This window comes from Triturus cristatus, chromosome 4_2 (assembly GCF_964204655.1).
Source record: "Triturus cristatus chromosome 4_2, aTriCri1.1, whole genome shotgun sequence".
NCBI classification, from domain to species: domain Eukaryota; kingdom Metazoa; phylum Chordata; class Amphibia; order Caudata; family Salamandridae; genus Triturus; species Triturus cristatus.
In genome coordinates, this window is record NC_140586.1 from 186,460,664 (window position 1) to 186,483,663 (window position 23,000).

Sequence of the window (23,000 nt, forward strand, 5' to 3'; positions counted from 1 at the left end):
TAAGGATCCGCTCGGCCTCTTGTCCATGGTTCCCCCTTTGGTCGTCGAAGTTTTCGGCGCCGGGGCTCCCTTCGTGGACTTCGACTCTGATTTTCTCGAGTCACCCTCGTGTTTAAGGTACTTTCTGTTTTGCGCTCGACGATTCTCTTACCTCGTCTTCTTTTTTCTTGTCGGTCTCTACGACCGTGAAGTTTTCGGCTGTCTCGGCGACGTTGTCCTCGTCGTCCATGAAGAGGCCCAGATCGTAGAGCGACGGGGCCTTACCCTTGCCATCCATGCTGGCGTTGGCTCTTCTCTGCCGATCTCTCACCCTGAGCGTCTTCGGCGCGAAGGCAGAGCAGGCGTTGCAGTCCTTACCTCTGGTGTTCGACCGGTAGGCAGAGGTTGCAGACCGGATGCTGGTCCTTCTGCGCGAACTTGTGGTGGCAGTTTGGGCAGAACTTGAATGGCGTCTTGTCCATTGCCCTCAGGGCCTCTGAGTGCGCATTCTCCAAGGTCGAAGAAAAAGGGCGCTGAACCTCCTTTCTTCGCGCTCCTGATGAAATCTCTTCCTTTCCTGTGATATCCTCTAGTATTTATCGACGAAACTCGCTTTTCTTCCTTCGAGTGTAATTCTGGAGCTTCCCGATGACGATCCAGACCCAACGGCGGAAAAAAGAATCTGAAGATGGCGCCCCAAAGGTGGGACTTCCGCAGGAAGCACGACGACGTCACGGGAGGTGCACCAAATGGTGGGTCGTCGCCGCCCACCTGGGCTACAAAAAAACCCCCAAAAAAACAAAGAAAAGACTACGAATCCGGACCCAACCACAAGATCGCGGAATAATGCACAGCATAGTGAATCCAGAAAGATTCACGCTGCAAAACCTCCAATTACCCAGACACAGGTCAGAGCTTTCTTGGGCCTGACTGGGTACTACAGAAAGTTTAAGAACTATGGGTCCATTGTGACACCACTTAATGACTTGACCTCTAAGAAGATGCCAAAGAAAGTTCAGTGGACAGTAAGCTGTCAGAAGGCATTTGATGACCTGAAGCAGGCCATGTGCACTGCACCTATTCTGAAAAGTCCAGACTACTCCAAAGAGTTAATTGTCCAGACAGATGCTTCTGAGTTGGGTGTGGGAGCTGTTCTTTCACAACTGAATATAGATGGTCAAGACCAGCCCATTGCTTTTATTAGTAGAAGGCTGACCCCTAGAGAGAAACGTTGGTCAGCTATTGAGAGGGAGGGTCTTTGCGGTGGTTTGGGCCCTGAAGAAGCTGAGGCCATACCCGTTTGGCACTCACTTCAAGATTCAGACAGACCATAAGCCCCTCTTGTGGCTAAATCAGATGAAGGGTGAAAATCCCAAACTTCTTAGGTGGTCCATTTCCCTACAGGGGATGGACTTCACAGTGGAACATAGACCTGGGACTGACCATGCCAATGCAGATGGACTCTCCAGATATTTCCACTTAGAACATGAAGACTCAACTGGTCAAGGTTAGTTTAATGTCCCTAAGTTTGGGGGGGGGGGGGGGGGGTTGTGTAGGAGAGTAGGGTCTGCTTTCTCTGGTCACCCCCACTTTTTGCTTTTGCTTCACTGGTTTTCGACTTAGAGGTGGCTGTGGGCCTGCTAATCAGACCCACAGCCCAGCTGTTCTCTCTCTAAACTCATACTATGTACTTTAGGTACATAACCCAATTGGTAAGGATCACCTTCTAGGGCCCTGTACAGTGTGCCTTAGGTACCCAGGGCATAGGTGTACCCTAGGCCTACCAGGGGCTCCAGCATGTATTATGCCACCCCTGGCTGGCCTTCCATCATAACAACTGGCTGATCACTCAGCTGGGGCAAGGTCGTGTAATCACCCCTTGCTTAGGTATAGTATTCCTATACCTACCTGAAACCTACCCACTCCCAACCGACACAACCGACCTATCCGAAACCCACCCCAACCGACCTAACCGACCCACCCACCTGACCGACCCACCCACCCACCGACCCACCCACCCACCGACCCACCGACCGACCCACCAACTGACCCACCCACCCTTCCACTCCACTCCACTCCACCAACCGACCCACCCAAACCAACCAACCAACCCACCCCACCTCACCGACTCACCCACCCCAACTCACCCACCTACCCCCCAACTCACCCACCCATCCACCCCCAACTCACCCACCCACCCCACCCTCCAACTGAGCCACCCACCCCACCCTCCAACCGACCCATCCAACCCACGCACCAAACGACCCACCCAAACCAACCACCCCACCCAAACCAGCCACCCCACCCTCCCAACCGACCAACCTAACTGACTCACCCACCCCCCCAACCGACCTAACCGGCCCGACGCCCCCCCACCCCCCAACCGACCCACCCACCCACCCCAACAACGATTCACCCACAACGATCCACCCACCCCACCGACGCACCAACCGACCCAACCGACGCACCGATCCGACCGACCCACAACCCGACCTACCCCCAACAGACCCCGACCCAACCAAGCAGCCGACCCAACCAAGCAGCCGACCCAACCAAGCAGCCGACCCAACCAAGCAGCCGACCCAACCAAGCAGCCGACCCAACCAAACAGCCGACCCAACCAAGCAGCCGACCCAACCAAGCAGCCGACCCAACCAAGCAGCCGACCCAACCAAACAGCCGACCCAACCAAACAGCCGACCCAACCAAACAGCCGACCCAACCAAACAGCCGACCCAACCAAACAGCCGACCCAACCAAACAGCCGACCCAACCAAACAGCCGACCCAACCAAACAGCCGACCCAACCAAACAGCCGACCCAACCAGCCAACCCACAAACAGGTTGTGAGACAGCCAGCCAGCCAACCCAGCCAACCCACCGACCCAACCAACCAACCAACCAGCCGACCCAAGCAACCAACCAGCCGACCCAAGCAACCAACCAGCCGACCCAAGCAACCAACCAGCCGACCCAAGCAACCAACCAGCCGACCCAAGCAACCAACCAGCCGACCCAAACAACCAACCAGCCGACCTAAACAACCAACCAGCCGACCCAAACAACCAACCAGCCGACCCAAACAACCAACCAGCCGACCCAAACAACCAACCAGCCGACCCAAACAACCAACCAGCCGACCCAAAAAAACAACCAGCAGACCCAAAAAAACAACCAGCAGACCCAAACCAGCAGACCCAAAAAAACAACCAGCAGACCCAAACCACCAACCAGCAGACCCAAACAACCAACCAGCCGACCCAAACAACCAACCAGCCGACCCAAATAACCAACCAGCCGACCCAAACAACCAACCAGCCGACCCAAACAACCAACCAGCCGACCCAAACAACCAACCAGCCGACCCAAACAACCAACCAGCCGACCAGCTGACCCAACCAACCAGCCGACCCAACCAACCAAACAGCCGATCCCAACCATCCAGCCAACCAGCCAGCCAACCAACATGTGAGCCAGCAAGCCGACCGACCGACCGACCGACCCAACCAGCCAACCTACCAACCCACCCAACCAGCCTACCCAACCAACCAGCCAGCCGATCCACTAACTGGTTGTGAGCCAGCCAGCCAACCTAACCAACTAGCTGTAGGAAGGTGGATACAGCCAGCCAACCCGCGAACCCAACCCACCAACAGGTTGTGAGCTAGCCAACCAACCAGCCGACCAATCAACCAACCAACCAACCCACCCACCCACCTTTTCCACCCACGGACAGGCTGCTTGCCAGCCAACCAACATACATTAGCCAGCCAGCCCACACAACTGCACAAGCAATCTGAGCAACACACCAGAGACAGTGAACAAATTAAATGCCTAGGCGAGAGCTCCACTGACACACCAAGTATCCTTTGTTAGGCAACCAGCTCATCCCTTCCCGGCACAGCCAGCAAACTATGAAATCCGTTCATCGATCCTACCACGGACAAACCTGCACATACAACCTGTCACCTACAAAAACACTTGCACATCAGCAAAATGCAAAATAACCCAACATGTTTCAAGTACACACAATTCAACAAATGGCATGCCTTCTACTTGCAGGTCTAAGCTAGTTGATGGTATGTGTGATCCAGCCACTCTTTGCAAACCGGTCAAGATGACAAACAAGTTGTCCCTGCAGAGACAAACTAGGTAACACAAGAAACCAATCCCATTCCTCACGAATCAACTAATCCTCGAGCATGCCAATAATATGGCTTCCTATTCATTCTACACCAGGTAGCTGCAATATAACCACAATATTCACCAACATGCTGTTCATCCAATGTACATGCTACTTACAGTTTATGAACAAGGTGATTGCGCAGGTCCTGTGTGATGTCTTCATGCCATTGCTTGCGAACCCCGGTGCTTGATGGGGGAGCTGCGGTGGGCATTGAACCAAGATTGCCCACTCCTGCACTCTCAGTCATGATTGGGCTTTAAAGGGGAAGAGATGGACAGGAGGTGAAGAAATGTAACCAAATACACCCAGGGCAAATCTCATTAACGACATGTAACTCTCTAGCAGTAAACCACAGTAACACTAGTGCTACTACACAATATAAATACTATCGAAATTAGAAGAAAGGGGGGGGGGGGTGTCTGTCAGAGTAAGCACAGCACCAATGCCTATGCACATCAATCAGTTCAAGGAAAGCCAGGCTCCTTTCCCACAGATGTAGTCCGTTGGGATGTTAGGTAGGTGCTCGTAATAGAAGGATTACAACAGTCAAGTTATTTTCATTGACTGCTAGAGTAATTGTTGTAGCCAACTTGTGGTAACAGATCAACAGGTAATGGAGACAGTGTGGACCAGTGCAGTACGAGGTGAACAGGTTTTAAACAAGTCTCTGTTCAAGCTCAGCATGACCCCTTAATTGTACATCTAGAATATATTTTAAAAAGGCATAAATTGCTTTAATCTAAAGTATTAGGTCTTACTGGGTGGCCCAGACAAGCACTCTAAAGCACTGGAAAGCTTACTAAGCACAAAGGAGAAACATGAGGCACATTTACAAAAGCTGATCCAGGATGCACTGAAAGGGAAACAATTTCACTTCAAAGGACAACCTTAACTTACAAATGAACTTTGTTAATGACAACCCTTGTCAGAACCAAGCAAGATCTACTTCACTGAATACTAGGAAAACAGCTTATTTACAACACTGCAGAGTAGGTATTTTTCTTGTGATGCCCTAACTTGCTGTATAGCCCCATCTTGCAGCAAAGTTAACACTTCCTGAGTGGGAAAAGGCATACTATCTCCAGTATTACGCCCTATTCTTGTACATGCATATGAAGTACCAGCTGCCGTAAGTCACTGTAAAAAAAGACAGAAGACCATCCGCATGAAGGAAAATCCAGATAAAAAGTCTTACTTTTGGGAATTCATCGCTGAGTGTAGCATGGCGTCAGGCATTAGGCTGGAAGCTGGACCCCCTACACCACCGTTGACACCCAGGGGATTGCCACCTGCCCATGAAAAGAGAAGAGATAAAAAGTTCTAAAATGCAAGCCAAGCAAATACTTCGTTAGACAACACCAACTTGCTAATGATATACAGACATCTTACAAAAGAAAACATCCAGACCCTGTTGAACTGGACAAGAATTATAAAGCTCTGAAGCAGGAAGGATAGCGGGTCAGACGGAACAAAATAAGTGAAGATGCCCAAAGATGGACTTACCCATGGTGTTCATGGATCGCATTCCTTGAGGTGACAACCCGGTAGGCTGGCCCTTAACCTGAGCTTGAGGCTGCGTCTGCATTTGGCTCCCATGGTAGGTTAGTCCCAGTGCTGCATAGGCCCTCTCGATCGAGCTGGGGTCGATCTGGTTAGTAGTGTTTATAGTCTGAGCATTGGGTGGTCCTACACCCACAGAGCTGGCATTGCCCAGGCCGACAGCTGCTCCCACTAGTAAAGCTACAAATGAGAAAAGGGTAACACATTAGAAGATGGGTTGGTGTAGAAGTTTCTTATACACAAATAAGTTTCATGCTGCTACAGAAAGAATCTGGGTCCAAGCAACTTAATGCATACTGTCCTGCAGACACTACATGGAACAAAGAGTAGCCCTGTAACAGAACCTCAGGAGCAAGCCGTGCTGCTGCCCAAACCCCCTTCGGTATGCAGAAGACCACTGCACTGAGCCTCTTCTGAAGGCAGTAAGGCTGTTTAACATCCTCTGGCAATACAAAGCTGCAAAAGACATTATGAAGGTTAGTGCCACCCACTGCAAGTAGTAAGGATGCCAATGTCCTCTACATTAGACAGTACTGACGCTCATGGAAGTTGTATGGATGCACTGGTCATCCCGTGAGGAGGAATCTCTGCACCAGATGCTCTTCCCAGCAAATGTACGGATGGCTCTGTCCTACTCAGCCAACCACAACGATGCCCTCAAATTTCCTTTAAGTTGGTAAACATACCCACAATTGCGACAGAGGCAGTACAGACGCAGTTGCCCTAACTCGGCAAATATTAAAGATGGTTCCATAATACTCAACAAGTTGCACAGTGATCCATGTACTCCCCAGCAAATTTATGGCAAATGTATCCCTTAAACCAGCAAGTGATACAATGCTGTGGCCCACCCCAGTAAGCATACTGATGTCCCAGACCTTACCTTCAAGGAGGCATGGATACTCTAGACCTTACTTTCAGGTAGCACAGCTGCCAGAGATTTTGTCTTTAGGGTATCTCGATCCCCGCACTATCTCGATGTCAGTCTGAATGACACTGCCCAACCTCCCCCCATCAAACACCACCAATGCGGTCTCAACCTTGTGCAGTTGTTAGGGATACCAATGCACTGCCCACAGTACTCTGTAGTCTTACATTGCTGGTTGCGCTTGTCACCGGCATTCTTCAATGGCAGGCAAACAGGGCAGTCGTGCCGCGTGCAGTTCTTCCAATGTGAGATGATCTGGCGGGAGGATGCGCAGTGTGCCACTGTGAAGAAATGAGAACACACCAGTTATAAGGAAGTCCCAACCCTTAAAGTCCTGACTTTAGATGAAAAGACCAAAAGAGTAAGGGGACAATGAAAAGGAAAATATGCCTTCCACTTAGAACCAGCTCAAAGCAACTGTTGAACCAACACGCACATATTTTCCCACTAATCCTTTCTCAATTCAGATCTAGGAAAAGTAACCATGTTGCAGGTCTAGTACTCTGGTATGCATTCTATTTCCCAACACAAAGTCTTCCACATACAAATAGGCTTGCAGCAAGCATATACTTATGGATCAGAGAGTTGTAAACAAACCACACAAGGCCAACCGTAGACCCAGTTAGATCTGGGCAATTAGTGTAAATATCAAGTAAAGTCTCAACAGGTAATGATAAAAGAATCTCAGAAAACGAAATGGTTACTTACCAGTAGGCTAGTTTTCCAGCTTGAAGAATTTTCTGGATTCACACGCTGTGCATAATTCCACCATCTATTAGTGGGATTAGTCCTTGTTTTTTTGTTTTGGGTTTTGTCCACCACCATTTGGTGCCAGGTACGTCCCCTGTGTGTCGGCAGACGGCACCCTGGAGGTCGTTGTGCGTGGTAGCCATCTTCAGATTATTTTTTCTTTTTTACGGCTTGTGTTATTAGTTTGTAGTCCTTTAGATGGTCATTTAGATAATTATTGTAACTTGCTTCCCCACCTGTTTGTATTACTTGCAGGGGAGGCCAGGTGGGTCGCATGTGAATCCAGAAAACTCTTCAAGCTGCAAAACTACTCATGCTGGTAAGTAACCATTTCGTTTTTGTGGGAAAGTACCCTCTTTCTGTATGGTAGCCCCCACTTTTGCTGAACTGCTTTGACTGTGTGTGCCCTGGGCTCCTGCTAATCAGGTACCCAGAGCCTAAGTTCTTTCCCTAAATCTGCATTGCAACCAAAACCGAATTGGCATCTCTGGCGACAGGTCAGACCTTGGTAAATGGTAAGACAGGTACCCAGGGTACTGTGACCAGGGAAGACCTCTAAGGGCTGCAGCACTTATTGTGCCACCCTTAGAGGCCCTGTACCTTTACTTACACACACACACACACACACTTTTTGCAGGCTGCATGTCTTGGTGCAGAACAAAGTGAAAAGTCAAAATGGCACACATGTGTGCCATGCCTACAACCCACTGCCCTGGCATAGATCAGTCACCCCTCTAGCTGGGTGCACTATACCAGTGGTAAGGGTACAGGTGCATGAGCCCTGTACCCCTACTGTGTCTAAGTCCTTTCTTAGACATTGTTAGTGCAGTGCTGCCATTAAGAGTACACGGTGCTGGGAGTTTGTCATTACGAACTCCACAGCACCATAATGGCTACACTGAAAACTGAGAAGTTTGGTACCAAACTTCTCAGCACATTAAATCCACACTGATGCCAGTGTGGGATTTAATGAAAAATGCACATAGAGAGCATCTTAGAGAGGCCGCTGAAAAACGACCTACCACTAGTGTCCAGACTGAGTGGCTGCTTCCAGCTGCCACCAACAGATATGTTTCTGGACCCCTGGGGCGAGAGCCTGCTGCTCCAGAGGCCCTGAAACAAGGCACATCCTGGGACACGGTGCCAAGCCTCCTCACCCAGGATGGGCAGGGTCAACGAAGGGGAAGCTTCAAAGGCTTGCCACCTTTGTGAGCCTCCCCAGGCCACTTGCTGCTTTCAGCAACTGGTTCTCACTGGTTCTGATCCCTACTTTCGGCGGGAGAACCAGCAGGAAAAACAAGCGAGGAAGAGAGGTGTGCCCACCTCTGCCAACTCCACCCCTCAGGTGGGGGAGGAGAGGTGAAGCACAACTCTCAGTCCTTGCCATCATGCAGAGGGGGGGGACCCAGGCAACCAGGGAAAAACTTATGCCCCCCCCGCTGGAGGGCGGCATAACAGGGGGTGTAACCACCCCAGGGCAGGGACCCATTGTGTAGGAGAGTAGGGTCTGCTTCCTATGGTCACCCCCGCTTTTTGCTTTTGCTTCACTGGTTTTCGACTTGGATGTGGCTGTGGGCCTGCTAATCAGACCCACAGCCCAGCTGTTCTCTCTCTAAATTCATACTATGTACTTTAGGTACATAACCCAATTGGTAAGGATCGCCTTATGGGGCCCTGTACAGTGTACTTTAGGTACCCAGGGCATAGGTGTACCCTAGGCCTACCAGGGGCTGCAGCATGTATTATGCCACCCCTGGCTGGCCTCCCATCATGACAACTGGCTGATCACTCAGCTGGGGCAAGGTTGTGTAATCACCCCTTGCTTAGGTATAGTATTCCTATACCTACCTTATATATAGACACATGGGTAACCTTTAAGCCACTCCTATGGCAGGCCTTAACAATCCTGGAGGCAGAGTGCTTGCTAACATGTGAGATGGTGCTCTAGCATGAGCTGAGCCTGCCTGCAGCTTTCGGAACCATGTCCTTATAGCTGTTCTATGATATAGCCTACCATATACTCTTAAAGTGCCTTATAATCCTCGCGGTTATGGTAACTATGGTTTGGCTTTATCAAAACATGTTGTGTAAGGTGTCTAACACTTGGAATACTACCCCCACACCATTTCTGGCGGTGAGGATAGTATTCCCCCCTTCTAGAGGGAGAAGACATGTTAAAATCCTACTTACCCGGTTAAAGTTAACCAGAGCCCCAGCATCACAAAATGGATGCTGCTGCCACAGACACAAGTCTGACCTCCTGCTGCTGGGAGTCCTTCCAGCGCGGGAGGCTTGGACAATAGGTTTCCTGCCTTGGGAGGTGCTAGCACCACCCCAGACAGGACTTAGTGTATTGGGGCAGGGAGGGATGAAAGAAACGAGACACTTCCTGGGGCACACAAGGTGTCCCATGCATAGCCCGGTTCAAACCTGTGCTGGGGCACTCCAGCCCCAGCCCTGGCGCGAAACTGGACAAAGGGAAGGGGGTGTGACCACCCCCCTCCCTGGTCCCACCCATAGGAAGGACCTAGTATAAGAGTGGGAGCTGAGTCCCTAGGACTTTGGATTATCCTGAACTGAAACTAGACACGAAACTCTGGACCTTCGACATTCGACGACAAGAAGACTGAAGAATCTCCCTTGTGGCCAAGGAGTGGCCACCCTGTGCAAACAGGCACCAACAAGCGACCTGCCGTTTGATTTGCCCAAGTTCTACGAGGAACCAACTGCAGAGCCTGACCAGCGCCTTGACCTCCAGACTTCTCCGACCCTGACCCACAGCCAAGCTGAGATCCGTGGAGGCCACGAGAAACGTGGGACCGGCTACCTGGGAAAATTGGCGAGTAGCTTCCAGCGCAGCTTCTGAGGCATCCTCGAAGTTGTGCTCTGGGGATTGAGAAGCCCCAACCCCGAGCACCATCTGCACCGAAGATCAGCCCTCCACACTCCACGAGTTCTGCATGGGGCCCTTCTGCATTTTCCTGCTCGACGCGTCTGTCCGGTTACTGGCCCGTTGGCTAGTAGCCTCAGTGACGACGAACCCTTAACTTTCCACCGCTGGTTTGGCTTCTCCAGACTGGCCCTTGCTTCCCTGTGATAGAGAAGCACCTCAGACCTTCCTGGTCTGCACCTGAAGCGAATTTCCATTTCCGCGTGGGTCGCCTTTGCTAAGGCTTGTTGACTCCAATCGGGACGTCGACTCCGCCAGCAGCAAGATCCTTCGTGGGACAGCTCGTACCCTGGTTCTGGTCGTCCATGACGCCTCCTGGTCCACGCAGCTGCAGAGACAAGCTTCAAGACATCACCTGTGTTCTGCACGACATCGCCTGGTTGCTTCCTGGTTCCACACGGTCACTGGCTAGTGACCCAGACTTTGTCCCCTCTGCTTGCAGGTGTTCTTCCTTCAAGATCCATCCTTGGATCCAGCAGACATCGTCCTCTTGGCCGCCTGCCAGCATCTGTTCTTCAGGCATCCATAGGATCCAGCGACGACACCAGACACATCTTCACACCTATACACCCATCTCCTGTGGGTGAGGTAACGCGAGTACTCCGGTGCTACAGTGGATATTGACTATCCAAGTGTCTAAGTCTTGAGTTGCTTCCTCCTAGTTACTTCGGAAGTGTCCTTATTCTTCCTATTTCTAACTGTTACATTCCCATTGACTTTAATGTAACCCGCGTGTTTCCACACTGCACACACTTCGCGTGGGCCTCCCACTTCCTAACTATTGGTAGGGTAGTGTAGCCCCAGCGACCCTAGGCCTACTCCCTGTTCGTGACGTGGTACTTATACCACTTTCTTAGTATATGGTTTGCGTGGCCCCTGGGCCTAACTGTATTTTCCTGTGTAACTTAACGTATGCTACTTAAGAAATTGTTTGTACTTAGACCTCTGAACTCATAAAGAGTACTGAGGGCATATGTTAGAATAAATGCATTCTAATTTTATATATACCTGGTGTGGTGTCCTTTCATTTGGTATTCAAGGGAGTATAATGGTATAACAGCTGGCTTCACTTGCCATACAGAGTTTAGCCTAAGACTGCTCTTGTCCATGCTACCACTAGGATAGCTGGTCTATAAGGTTGACTTTACAACCAATCACCATAAGGGTTGTTTGGACTGATACAGGGTGTACACTAGAACTAGTGACATCATATATCAGGCCAACTTCTCACACATTGGTCCCAACCTTTTTATCTACCTGTAACACCTCTAAATCTAGTATTTAGGGGCACCCCTTAACCTTGCTTTCTCAGACAAGAATAAACTACAAGAAAAGAAGAAGGACCAAACAGCCGTGCCTTAGCTAACAAGAGGAAGACGCCCACTGACTTGGCCCCGGCCCTACCGGCCTGTCTCCACCTCGAACTTGCTCCTGTGTATTCCCGGTGTGGCCTGAAGCCAGCAGCCTCGAAAACCCCGGGGGACCTGCCAGCCTTCAACCAAAAAGACAGTCTCCCGTGAAAACCGGATGTGTTCATCAACAACCTCGGACCCTGGCCAGAAACCGTGAATCCGAACTTGCACCCGCTGTCCACGGCCCAAGCGGGCAAACATCAAGGGGATGTCTCTCCAGCGATCCTGACCAGAGATCCGGCAACCCCTGACCTGTCTCAAGCCTCCAGCCAACGCATGCAGCCTCAAACCGGAAGGTCCCCCCCAACCATGACCAAGAGCTGGTAAGGAGATCCGACCCTAAAAGGCACCCCTGCACCAGACGCCCCACGGCCTTTGGTGACCCAACCGACGGTGCCTAACCAACTCCCAAGATCCCAACTTACCTCTCCAAGTCGTGGTCGCACTCAGAAGACCTTTGTCCCAAACCTGCAGTGCTTTTGCAAACTGGATATTCCCTATTGAAAGCTACAGGGCTTCAGACACAAAAACAGCACTCTACACCCGGCGGCCCCAGTGCCACTGATGGTGCATCTTTTGTGCTGGCCTAAACGCCCATTTGCCCTGAGCTTAATTCCAGGAGCTTTCCTCCCACAACCCAGTGGCCTGCTCGTCAGCAGCCACCAATCTGAGGCCCCCTATCCCCCATTGGATAACATTGGGCCTCAGCACTCTGCACCTGGCTGCCCTATTGCTGCTGAGGGTGTAACGAGTGCATTCCTTGACCCTGGGGGGAGGGGGCTGAGTCTAACCCCCAGAACACCAACATCCACAACAAAGTACTTACCTTGAAACCGATAACCGATAACACTATTTTCCTCCATAGGGTAACAGACTGTTTGTCTATGAAACGCTTTTAAGTGCAGAGGACCTGCCTGCCTTCATCTACAAAGACTTTGTCTCCTGTGAACACCGGATTTCTTCATCTGCAATCTCTGGCTCCGGCCAGACACCGTGAATCCTCCCCACACTGCACTCGCTTTCCACAGCCCAAGTTCAAGTGGGCAAACACCATGAGCTGGTAACCCTGGCGATCCGAACAGGAGATCCAGCGACTCCTGACCTGCCTCAAGCCTCCAGCCTAAATACAGGCAGGCTGAGTGTCTGGGTACAAGACAAATCATCAATGTGTGCCATGCCCACCACCTACACTGCCTTGGCATACATCAGCCACCCCTCTAGCTGGGTGCCCTATGCCAGTGGTGTAGGCACAGGAGTATGAGCCCTGTGCCCCTACAGTACCCAGGTCCATTCCTGGGCACTGTAAGTGCAGTGCTGCCATTTGAGAGTACATGGTGCTGAGAGCTCGTCAAACACGAGCTCCACAGCTCCATAATGGAAACACTGAAGACTGTGTGATTTAATGTACCAAGCACCACAGAGGGCATCTTAGAGATTCCCCCTGAAACCTAACCTACAATCCACGTCTGGTCTGAGGGGCTGCCTAGGCTGCCACACAGCAGGCATGTTGCTGGACCCCTGGGTAGGAGAGCCCCAGCTCTCCTGGGCCTGCAACAATGCACATCCTGGGCGAGGTGCTAGATCTCCTCCCCAGGATGGGCAGGGGGAAGCTTCAAAGGCATGCCGCCTCTGTGAGCTTCCCCAGGCCACTGGCAGCCCCCACTCTGGCGGGAAGCTTGGCCGGAAACCCCAAATAAGGACAGGGGATGTGCCAGCCTGCCAACCCCAACCCCAAGGTGAGGGAGGCGAGATAAAGCACATCTCCGGGCTTTCGCCATCTTGAAGATGGGAGGCCCTGCGGAATCAGGACTAGGCTACTGCCCCCCTCCCACTGGAGAGTGGCAGAATGGGGGGTGTACCCACCCCAGGACAGGGACCCATTGGTCCCTGCCCTCTACCTACCTGTGACGCCCCTAAATCGAAAAGTTTCTTACCTGTCGGTGTAGTTTTGCAGCTTGAAGATCTTTCTGGATTCACTATGCTGTGCATTATTCCGCGATCTTGTGGTTGGGTCCGGATTCGTAGTCTTTTCTTTGTTTTTTTTTTTTTGTTTTTTTGTAGCCCAGGTGGGCGTCGACGTCCACCATTTGGTGCACCTCCCGTGACGTCGTCGTGCTTCCTGCGGAAGTCCCACCTTTGGGGCGCCATCTTCGGGTTCTTTTTCCCTGTTTTTTTTTTTTTTTTTTTTTTCTTTTTTTAACCCTAGGCGATTGATTAATCCTTTTGTCCATATTTCTGTACGTATCCACCTATTTGATCCTATCCATTTCACCCCCTCTTCCTCCAGCCTCATCTTCCTGGCGGAGGTGGGTGGGTTCGCTAGTGAATCCAGAAAGATCTTCAAGCTGCAAAACTACACCGACAGGTAAGAAACTTTTCGTTTTGCAGCGTGAATCTTTCTGGATTCACTATGCTGTGCATAGACTTTGTAGCGGTTTTCCTATTTTTGTGGTGGCTGGGTGGAAGATGATCGCTGGTCGTTGAAAATGTGTTGTAGCACCTTCTGTCCGACCTGTGCTTCCTTATTCATTTGAATGTCCACGCAGTAGTGCTTTGTGAACGTGTGCACAGATGCCCAAGTTGCTGCGAGACAAATGTCTTGGATGGGCGTGTTAGCCAGGAAGGCAACTGTGGCCCCCTTCTTCCTTGTGGAGTGAGCTTGTGGCCCCTCCGTTAGCTCCTGTCCAGCCTGTTTGTGACAGAACTGAATAGTGAGGGCAATCCACCTAGCGATGGTGCCCTTGGTCACTGGTCTACCCATGAAGCTAGTAGCAAAGGACACAAACAGCTGCTTCGACTTCCTGAGTTCCTTGGTTCTTTCAATGTAGTGCATCACCGCTCTTCTGGCATCGAGGGTGTGCAGGGCCTTTTCTGCGTTTGTAGTCGGGTTTTGGAAGAAACTCGGTATCTGGATACTCTGATTCATGTGGAACGCCGACACTACCTTGGGCATGAAGTGTGGGTCCGTCCTCAGGACTACCCTGTCCTTGTGAATTTGAATGTAGGGCTCCTGTAGCGTTAGTGCTTGAAGCTCGCTCACTCTGCGTAGTGAGGTTATGGCCACTAGAAAGGCAGTCTTCATCGTCAACATTTGTAGATTGGCCTTGTGAATGGGTTCAAACGGCGCCTTCATGAGCTCCGTCAGAACCACGTTTAAATTCCATGCCGGCGGCGGCAACCTTTTCGGGGGTGCCATTCTTTTGGCTCCCTCCATGAATCTCTTCACCACCTGCGAGCTGAAGAAACTTCCACCCTTCTCACCTCTGGTGTAGGCCACGATCGCTGCTAGGTGCACCCTTAGGGAGCTCGAGCAGAGGTTACTCTTTAGAAGGTGTGTGAGGTACCTCAACACAGTTGAGTCTCTTGTCATTCTGTTGTGCAGGCCCTTCTTCCTGCACCACACCGTGAATCTCTTCCACTTTGCGCTGTAGCACTTTCTTGTAGTAGGTTTCCTTGCCTCCCGTAGCACTCGCATAGTGCTTTGAGGTAACCTTAGGTGTGCGAACTCTAGGTCTTCAGGAGCCATGCTGCTAGGTTGAGGGTCTCTGGCTCTGGGTGCAGGACCTCCCCGTTTTGCATTGAGAGCAGGTCTTTTCTCCTCTCGAACCTGTACGGATTGCCTTGCGCCATTTCTTGAATCTGTGAGAACCATGTCTGCCTCGCCCACTGTGGGGCCACCAGGATCAGAGTCATGTTGCTGGTTCTGCACTTGTCGAGCACTCAGTGCAACAGGGGTATCGGTGGAAAGGCGTAGGCAAATGTCCTCCACCAGCTTATCCATAGGGCATTTCCCTTGGATTGCTGATCTGGTTGCCTGGACGCGAAGCTTTGGCATTTTGCATTGTGGCGTGTTGCAAATAGGTCTATTGTGGGAGTCCCCCATCTCCGGAAGATTTTCTCCGTTTCCTGGCCATTGAGCTCCCACTCGTGCGATGCTGACGTCTGCCTGCTCAGCCAGTCTGCCTCCACATTGTCCTTCCCTGGTAGGTGAATCGCCAGTAGATCTATCTTGAGAGGTATGGCCCATCTCCAAATCTCCTGAGCTAGGGATGAGAGGGGAAACGACTGTGTCCCCCCTTGTTTGTTGATGTAGAACATCGCCGTGGTGTTGTCTGTCTGTACCAACACCCTCTGGCCGCACAGGTGTCTCTGGAATGCCTTCAGGGCTAGCAGTATCGTTTTCAACTCGAGGTAGTTGATGTGGCGGACCGCGTCTGCCGGAGCCCATAGACCCCTCACTCTGAGGTTGTCCATGTGCGCTCCCCATCCCATCTGCGATGCGTCCGTAGTAATGGTCACTGTTGGGCTTGGTGGTGTCAGGCTTCTCCCTGTTGTTATGTTGTCTCTGTTCCACCAAGTTATCTCCTCCTGCACTGCGTGCGTAACAACCACTAGATCCTCCCAACTTCCGTTTGCTTGTGACCATTGCTGTTGCAGCCATTCCTGGAATGGTCTCATGTGCAGGCGTACATTCGGCACCAGCTGGATACAGGACGCCATCATCCCCATCATCTTGCTCACCGCCCTCACTGTCAGAGCTCGCCCCTTCTGGTAGAGCTGCGTCTCCTTCAGTAGGGCATCTGTCCTCCTGTCGCTGGGCACTACTGTATTGTTGAGGGAGTTGATCTTTGCCCCCAGGAAAATCTTTACCTGTTCCGGTTCCAGCGATGATTTTCCCCAGTGGATGGAAAATCCCAGATTTGTGAGGGTGTCTGTTACGCGTTTTGCGTGCCTCTCGCACTTCTCGCGTGAGTTTGCCTTGACCAGCCAGTCGTCCAAGTATGGGTATACGTGTATGCCCTGCTTTCGTAGGTGTGCCGCTACCGCCGACAGGCATTTTGTAAAGACCCTTGGCGCTGATTTTAATCCGAAGGCCAGGGTTGTGAACTGGTAGTGTTCCTGTTCGATGTTGAATCTTAGAAGGCCCTTGTGCCTTCTGTTTATTGGGATGTGAAGGTAGGCATCCTTGAGGTCCACGGTGACCATGAAGTCCCCTTCTCTTATCTGTGGCAGTACCTCCTGCAGTGAAGTCATTTTGAACCTTTGCGTTCTTATGAACTTGCTTAGGTAACGGAGGTCCAGTATGGGCCTGAGGTCTCCGTCTACCTTCGGAACCACGAAGTAGTTTGAGTAGACCCCTTTGTTGCGTTCCCCGAACGGCACTGCCTCTATGGCTCCCTTTTGTAGGAGTTTCCGCGTTTCCTCTCTGAGTATTGCCAGTTCTTGGGCAGATCTCTGTCTTCCTTTCGGTTTCCTGTTTGGAGGTCTTTTCTCCAAGTCTACGCAGTATCCGTACTGCACGATGTTCCGTATCCACTTGTCTGTGGTTATACGCCGCCACTCCTGAAGGTAGAACCTCAGCCTTCCGCCTACTGGTGACGTATGCTCGTAGGCTCTTGAATCTTCTCTTCCCCCTGATGACACTTTTTTGCGCCTCACCCTTGGGGACTTGACGAGGGTAGGCGTCTTCTTGCGTGCTGAGTCACTTCGAGGAGGGCTGATCGCCCCCTCTCCTCCTTTGGCCACGTCCGTTCCCTCTCCCGCGAAAGGACTGGCCCCGAGGTTGATATTGCCAGCTTTGCTTCTGCTGACCTTGACCGTGACCTTCGCCCTGCTGACCTTGTTGGAACGCCTGGTGCGATGTCCCTTGTTGGCTTGCACCCCTACCGTAGGGTCTCCTCGAGGGATTACCTCGTCTCATTCCCCTCAGCTGTAGGGCCCCCATGGACCTCGCTGTCTTGTTTTCCTTCTTGAGCTGGGTGAGCTTTTCGTCCACCGTTGCTCCGAACAGTGTCTCTCCGTTGAAGGGGGTGCCAAGGATGTTGTTCTGCACTTCCGGTTTGAATCCCGAGATTCTTAGCCATGCATGCCTCCTCTCTGTGACCCCTATGGCCATGAGTCTTGCTGAAGTCTCTGCCCCATCCAACGCCGTCTTTATACAGGAGTTGGCGATGTTCTTTCCTTCATCCACCAGGTGAGAGGCTCTCTGGCGGTATTCTTCGGGGAGGTGCTTTACTAGCTCCCCCATCTCATCCCAGTGTTGGTATTGGTGTCTATTGAGGAGTGCATTCGAATTCGCCATGCGCCAGTGCATTGCGGCGTTCCTCTCGACCTTTCTGCCTGTGAGGTCGATCCTCCTGCTCTCTTTATCCGGAGGTGGGCCCGAAGTTGCTGGAACGTTGGCCCTTCTCCTGGCCGTGGAGGCTATGATGGAGTCTGCGGTGACGCTACCCTGGATGTAAGGTGGGTCCAGGGAGGAGTGCTTATATTTCTTCTCTGTCCTGGGTGTGATCGACCGGCAGGTGGCAGGCTCCTTGAAGGCTTCTCTCCCCTGGTTCATCACGCTTTGTAGCATGGGGAGGAACTGACTCCTAGTCTGGATGGGGAGCAGTGTTTCGACGAGAAAATCGGCTTTCGGCCTCTCCTCGTCGAGTTTGACGCCGAAGGCCAGTGCTGCGCTCTTCACCACCATATTGTATACCCCGATGTCGTCGGGTGGCGAAGGCCTCGAGGGGTACGTGTCCACGGGCTCCTCCGGGTTTTCGGTGTCGAGATCGTGCCATTCGACGTCGTTGCTGGTAGATGCCGCCGATTCGAAGAACGACTGTTGGTCTTCTTCCTCGGCTTCTTCCTCATAATAGGGCTCCTCTTCTTCTTCGAGATCCCTTGTCAGCCCTTCGGCGTCGAACTCCTCTTCGACCTCGACGACGTCCGCCGATGAAACCGTTGGAATCTTGAATTCCTTCATCCTGGCGTCGAACTCCTTCTTCCTTTGAAGGATGTTCTCCATTTCGGCCTCGAGCCGCCTCTTCTTTTTCTCCATTTTGGAGATGCTTTCGGCGTCGACCGCGGGTCTTTTCGATGAAACTTGCGTCGACGTCGAACGTTCTTTCTGCGTCGATCGGCCCGTTTCATGGGATGATTTCGACGACCCTTGCCTTTCGGCGTCTTTCTGCACCAGGGAGTCCTTTTGTAAGGATCCGCTGGGCCTTTTGTCCGAAGTTCCCCCCTTGGACGTCGAAGTTTTCGGCGCCGGGGCTCCCTTCGTGGACTTTGACTCAGATTTTCTCGAGTCACCCTCGTGTTGTCGAGGTACTTTTTGTTTTGCGCTCGACGATTCTCTTACCTCGTCTTCTTTTTTCTTGTCGGTCTCTACGACCGTGAAGTTTTCGGCTGTCTCGGCGACGTTGTCCTCGTCGTCTGAGGAGAGGCCCAGAGCGTAGAGCGTGGGGGGCTTCCCCTTGCCGTCCATGTTGGCGTTGGCCCTTCTCTGCCGCTCTCTCACCCTGAGTGTCTTCGGCGCGAAGGCTGAGCAGGCGTTGCAGTCGATACTCTGGTGATCGACCGGTAGGCAGAGGTTGCAGACCGGATGCTGGTCTCTCTGCGCGAACTTGTGGTGGCAGTTTGGGCAGAACTTGAATGGCGTCTTGTCCATTTCGCTCAGGGTCTCTGAGCGTGCATTCTCCAGGGCTGTCGAAGAAAAAGGCTCGCTGGTCCTCTTTCTTAGCGCTCCTGATGAAATCTGTTCAATTCCTGATGTCTTCTCTTGATTCTATCGATGAAACTCGCTTTTCTTCCTTCTTCCTCCGAGTGAATTTCTGGAGCTTCCCGATGTCGATCCAGACCCAACGGCGGAAAAAAGAATCTGAAGATGGCGCCCCAAAGGTGGGACTTCCGCAGGAAGCACGACGACGTCACGGGAGGTGCACCAAATGGTGGACGTCGACGCCCACCTGGGCTACAAAAAAAAACAAAAAACAAAAAAAAAACAAAGAAAAGACTACGAATCCGGACCCAACCACAAGATCGCGGAATAATGCACAGCATAGTGAATCCAGAAAGATTCACGCTGCAAAACTAGTATTTAGGGGCACCCTGAACCTTCCTTCCTTAGATTCCAGATTCAAAAAATACAAAGAAGAGCAAGAAGAAAGAAGACCTGCCGTGCAGCTGCTAAGAAGAGGAAGACAACAACTGCTTTGGCCCCAGGCCTACCAGCCTTTTGACCCTCGAACCTGCTCCTGCTACAACCCGGCACCTCTTGTGGCCAGCAACCTCACAAACCCCGGAGGACCTGGCTACCTTTTGACTCTAAGCCCCCTGGGACTCCCATGAGTAGAGGCTCTACTCAAAAACTACTTCTAATCCCTGGCAGCAGCACGGAACCGTGAACCCAGCACACTCTGCACCAGCCAAGCCTGGCCTGTGCCAGAGTGAACAAAGACCACGAGGACGACCCCCCGGCGACTGTGACCCCGAGTCCGGCACCCAAGGACTTCCCTCGACGCTCCGGACGACGCCTGCAGCCTCAGAACAAGGTACCCCCCAACCGTGATCAACAGAGGGTAAGATTTCCCGACACCAAAAGGCACCCCTGCACCCGGTGCCCTGTGGCCCCCTGTGCCCAACTCCTGGGTACCTACCTATCCTCCAACTACCCAACTTACCTCTCGAAGTGGTGGTGGCACCTGAAGAATCTTCGTCCCCGAGCTTGCAGCCTTTTTCCAAACAGGAGCTTTCCCATTGAAATCAATTGTGCGCCCGAAGGCTCAAAAGCACCCTGCACCCAGCCGCCCGAGTTGCCCTGGCAGTGTAACCCCTACACCTATCTACTTCCCCATTTGCCCTGAGCAAGTGACCAGGAGCCCAGCTCCCACAGCCGCGTGGCCTGCTAGTCAGCAGCAACCAACCAAGGCCCCCCTGCCTCCCATAGGATAACATTGGGCCTAACTCACTCTGCACCCGGCTGCCCCTGTGCCGCTGAGGGTGTAACAACTGTATCTACCTGACCCTTGGAGACCCCCGAGTCTGTCCCCAGAACCTTAACTCTGCCAGTCAAGTACTTACCCAAAAGCCGATAACTAAATTTTCTCCATAGGGTAACATTGACTGGTTTCTTCTGAAATTTGTGGAGTTTTCAAAACGTAAAATATTCGCCAAAAATCAGCCGAGTAACGAAAACTAAAATACTCATCTGCTATTAGGAGAGATCCCAGTGCTGGATCTTGGTGCCCAGCACTGACCCTGAAAAATATTCACTACCGTACTTACCAGTAACCCAATTTTCTTCCATAGGAAATCATTGACTGTTTTTCTGTGAAATTTCTTCTAAGTGTCGATTTTTGATAACTTCAAATATTCTTTAACAAGCATTTACAATGCAATGGTCTCGGCATTGTTAAAGTTAGAGCTATTGGCATTGCTCATGACGTTATTTTTGTTTATGTTTTTGTTTTTAAAACATATAAAGAAACAGCATTGTTATTTACAATGTCAATAGCTTAATCACTCTCAAATGCGAGACCTATTGCATTTGCACCCACACACAGAGCCACACACACAGCCACCCACACACACACAGCCACACACACAGAGCCAGCCACACACACAGAGCCACCCACACACACAGAGCCACCCACACAGAAATAGAGCCACCCACAGAGCCACCTACACACACACACATATTAAAAGGTGTTTCTGATGGCGTGACAATCGTGTGCTCTAAATACACAATAAAAATACACTTAAAATAGGTATCATCCACCCAAAATAGTTAGACAAAAATATGTACTTAAAACAGCATCAAAATATTTAACTGTTCAAAACGTTAACATTAAATGTACTACAATGCAGGAAAATGGAATAGGGTCCGACTCTATAAGTATCATATTCCACGCAAAAATCAATTTTTAATATATAAATTGCAAACACATGAAGGATAAATAATATATTTCCAAATGTTAACAGTGTAGCCTGGCGCATGAGTGACATGCAGAACGAGAACCGCCCTGCTCAGCCTAAAAGCCAGGCGAGGAGCAGGTAGCTGCAAAGCACTCCTACCGTGCCATCCAATTTTGGTGACATACAAGTGGAGTAAACCTAAAGATTTTTTACTTAGGGAAAATCTCCCGATAGGCCAATTTTTGCGCATTCGCAGGAACTGTGCTGATCTGGGAGAATACAAGATAGAAGCGGAGAATCTGGCCAAAAAGTTACATGAAAGATCATACCCAAAAAAATTTATTGAAACTGCAAAAAAACGATCCCGTAACACACCCAGAGAGGCTCTACTCGAAACACATCAAAAAGAAGAACCAGACGCTCTCATATGTGTTACCACTTTTAATGCATCATCAAATGTGATTAAGAAAATTATCAATAAAAAGTGGACAGTTCTTACTTCCAATCAACTGAAATTTGAGAAACCAATGTTCTCTTTTAAATGGAACAGAAGTCTGAGGGATTCCCTCATTCACACTGATTTCATGAAACCAAAAACACAATCAAGAAATCAAACAACACTATGGAATTTACCAATGGTCACCGGACACTACCCATGCGGGACTTGCGTGGTCTGTCCTTTTACAGAACAGACTAAGGAAATAGACCTGGGAATGGGATACCCGTGGGAACAGCGATCACACACAAATTGCAATACAGATAAGGTCATTTATCTCATCAAATGTCCCTGTCAACTAATGTATGTAGGAATGACAGGAAGGAAAGTCAAAGTGCGTATATGTGAGCATAGAAGCACGATCAGAAGGGCCATTACATCTACTAAATTGACAGCACACTACATTGAGCAAAAACACACAGATTCAGATTTGTGGTGGACATTTATTGAGAAAGTGAGTGGGGAGGGCGATATGTCCAGAACCCTATTGGAACGCGAACAACGATGGGTGTATAGACTCAAAACCCACATTATAGGATTAAACGATTCAATACCATGGAACCAACTCAATCAGAGATAACCCACATTATGAGTAATAAGACTGGAATATAATCGAATGTCCTGACCCCATAATCATTGTCTCAGAGATATGGTCGCACCTGAACTAAAAACTACTAAAACTAGAGAGGGTTCTGATGATTTTACCTTGTAGGCAATGTCTCTTAAATTATTGTTTTGACACTACTTGCTTCTAACCCAGTAACAACTTAAACCAACTAGTTCCCCGATGGATATATCCCATAAGTAACATCAGTAATTTTAAACTTAAGATAGCAACCAGCCATACGAGAGCCGGCCATTTTGGCGTCCCTGGACGCCACTATGGCGTTTGATACGCTTGAGTGGCCATATATTTGGGCGACACTGGCGAAGTTTGGGTTTGGCCCAGGATTCATCGGTTGGGTGAAATTGTTGTATTCCGGACCGATGGCGCAGGTGGCGGTGAACGGTAGAGTGTCGGCTCCGTTTGAGCTGGGCAGGGGCACGCGGCAGGGCTG

General features: G+C 50.9%; 1 protein-coding gene across 7 annotated transcripts in view; it reads right to left on the reverse strand.

Moving 5' to 3' along the window:
- Positions 1-23,000, reverse strand: part of EP300 (EP300 lysine acetyltransferase) — a 520,888-nt gene that overhangs the window by 333,546 nt on the left and 164,342 nt on the right. For all 7 annotated transcript variants that reach the window (XM_085601052.1, XM_085601051.1, XM_085601048.1 and 4 more), the window contains exons 5-8: positions 6,821-6,934; positions 5,669-5,905; positions 5,361-5,454; positions 4,282-4,419 (exon numbers count right to left, since the gene is read on the reverse strand). In XM_085601052.1, the coding sequence (XP_085457178.1) occupies positions 4,282-4,419; positions 5,361-5,454; positions 5,669-5,905; positions 6,821-6,934 (583 nt within the window). The remainder of the gene's footprint in view (positions 1-4,281; positions 4,420-5,360; positions 5,455-5,668; positions 5,906-6,820; positions 6,935-23,000) is intronic.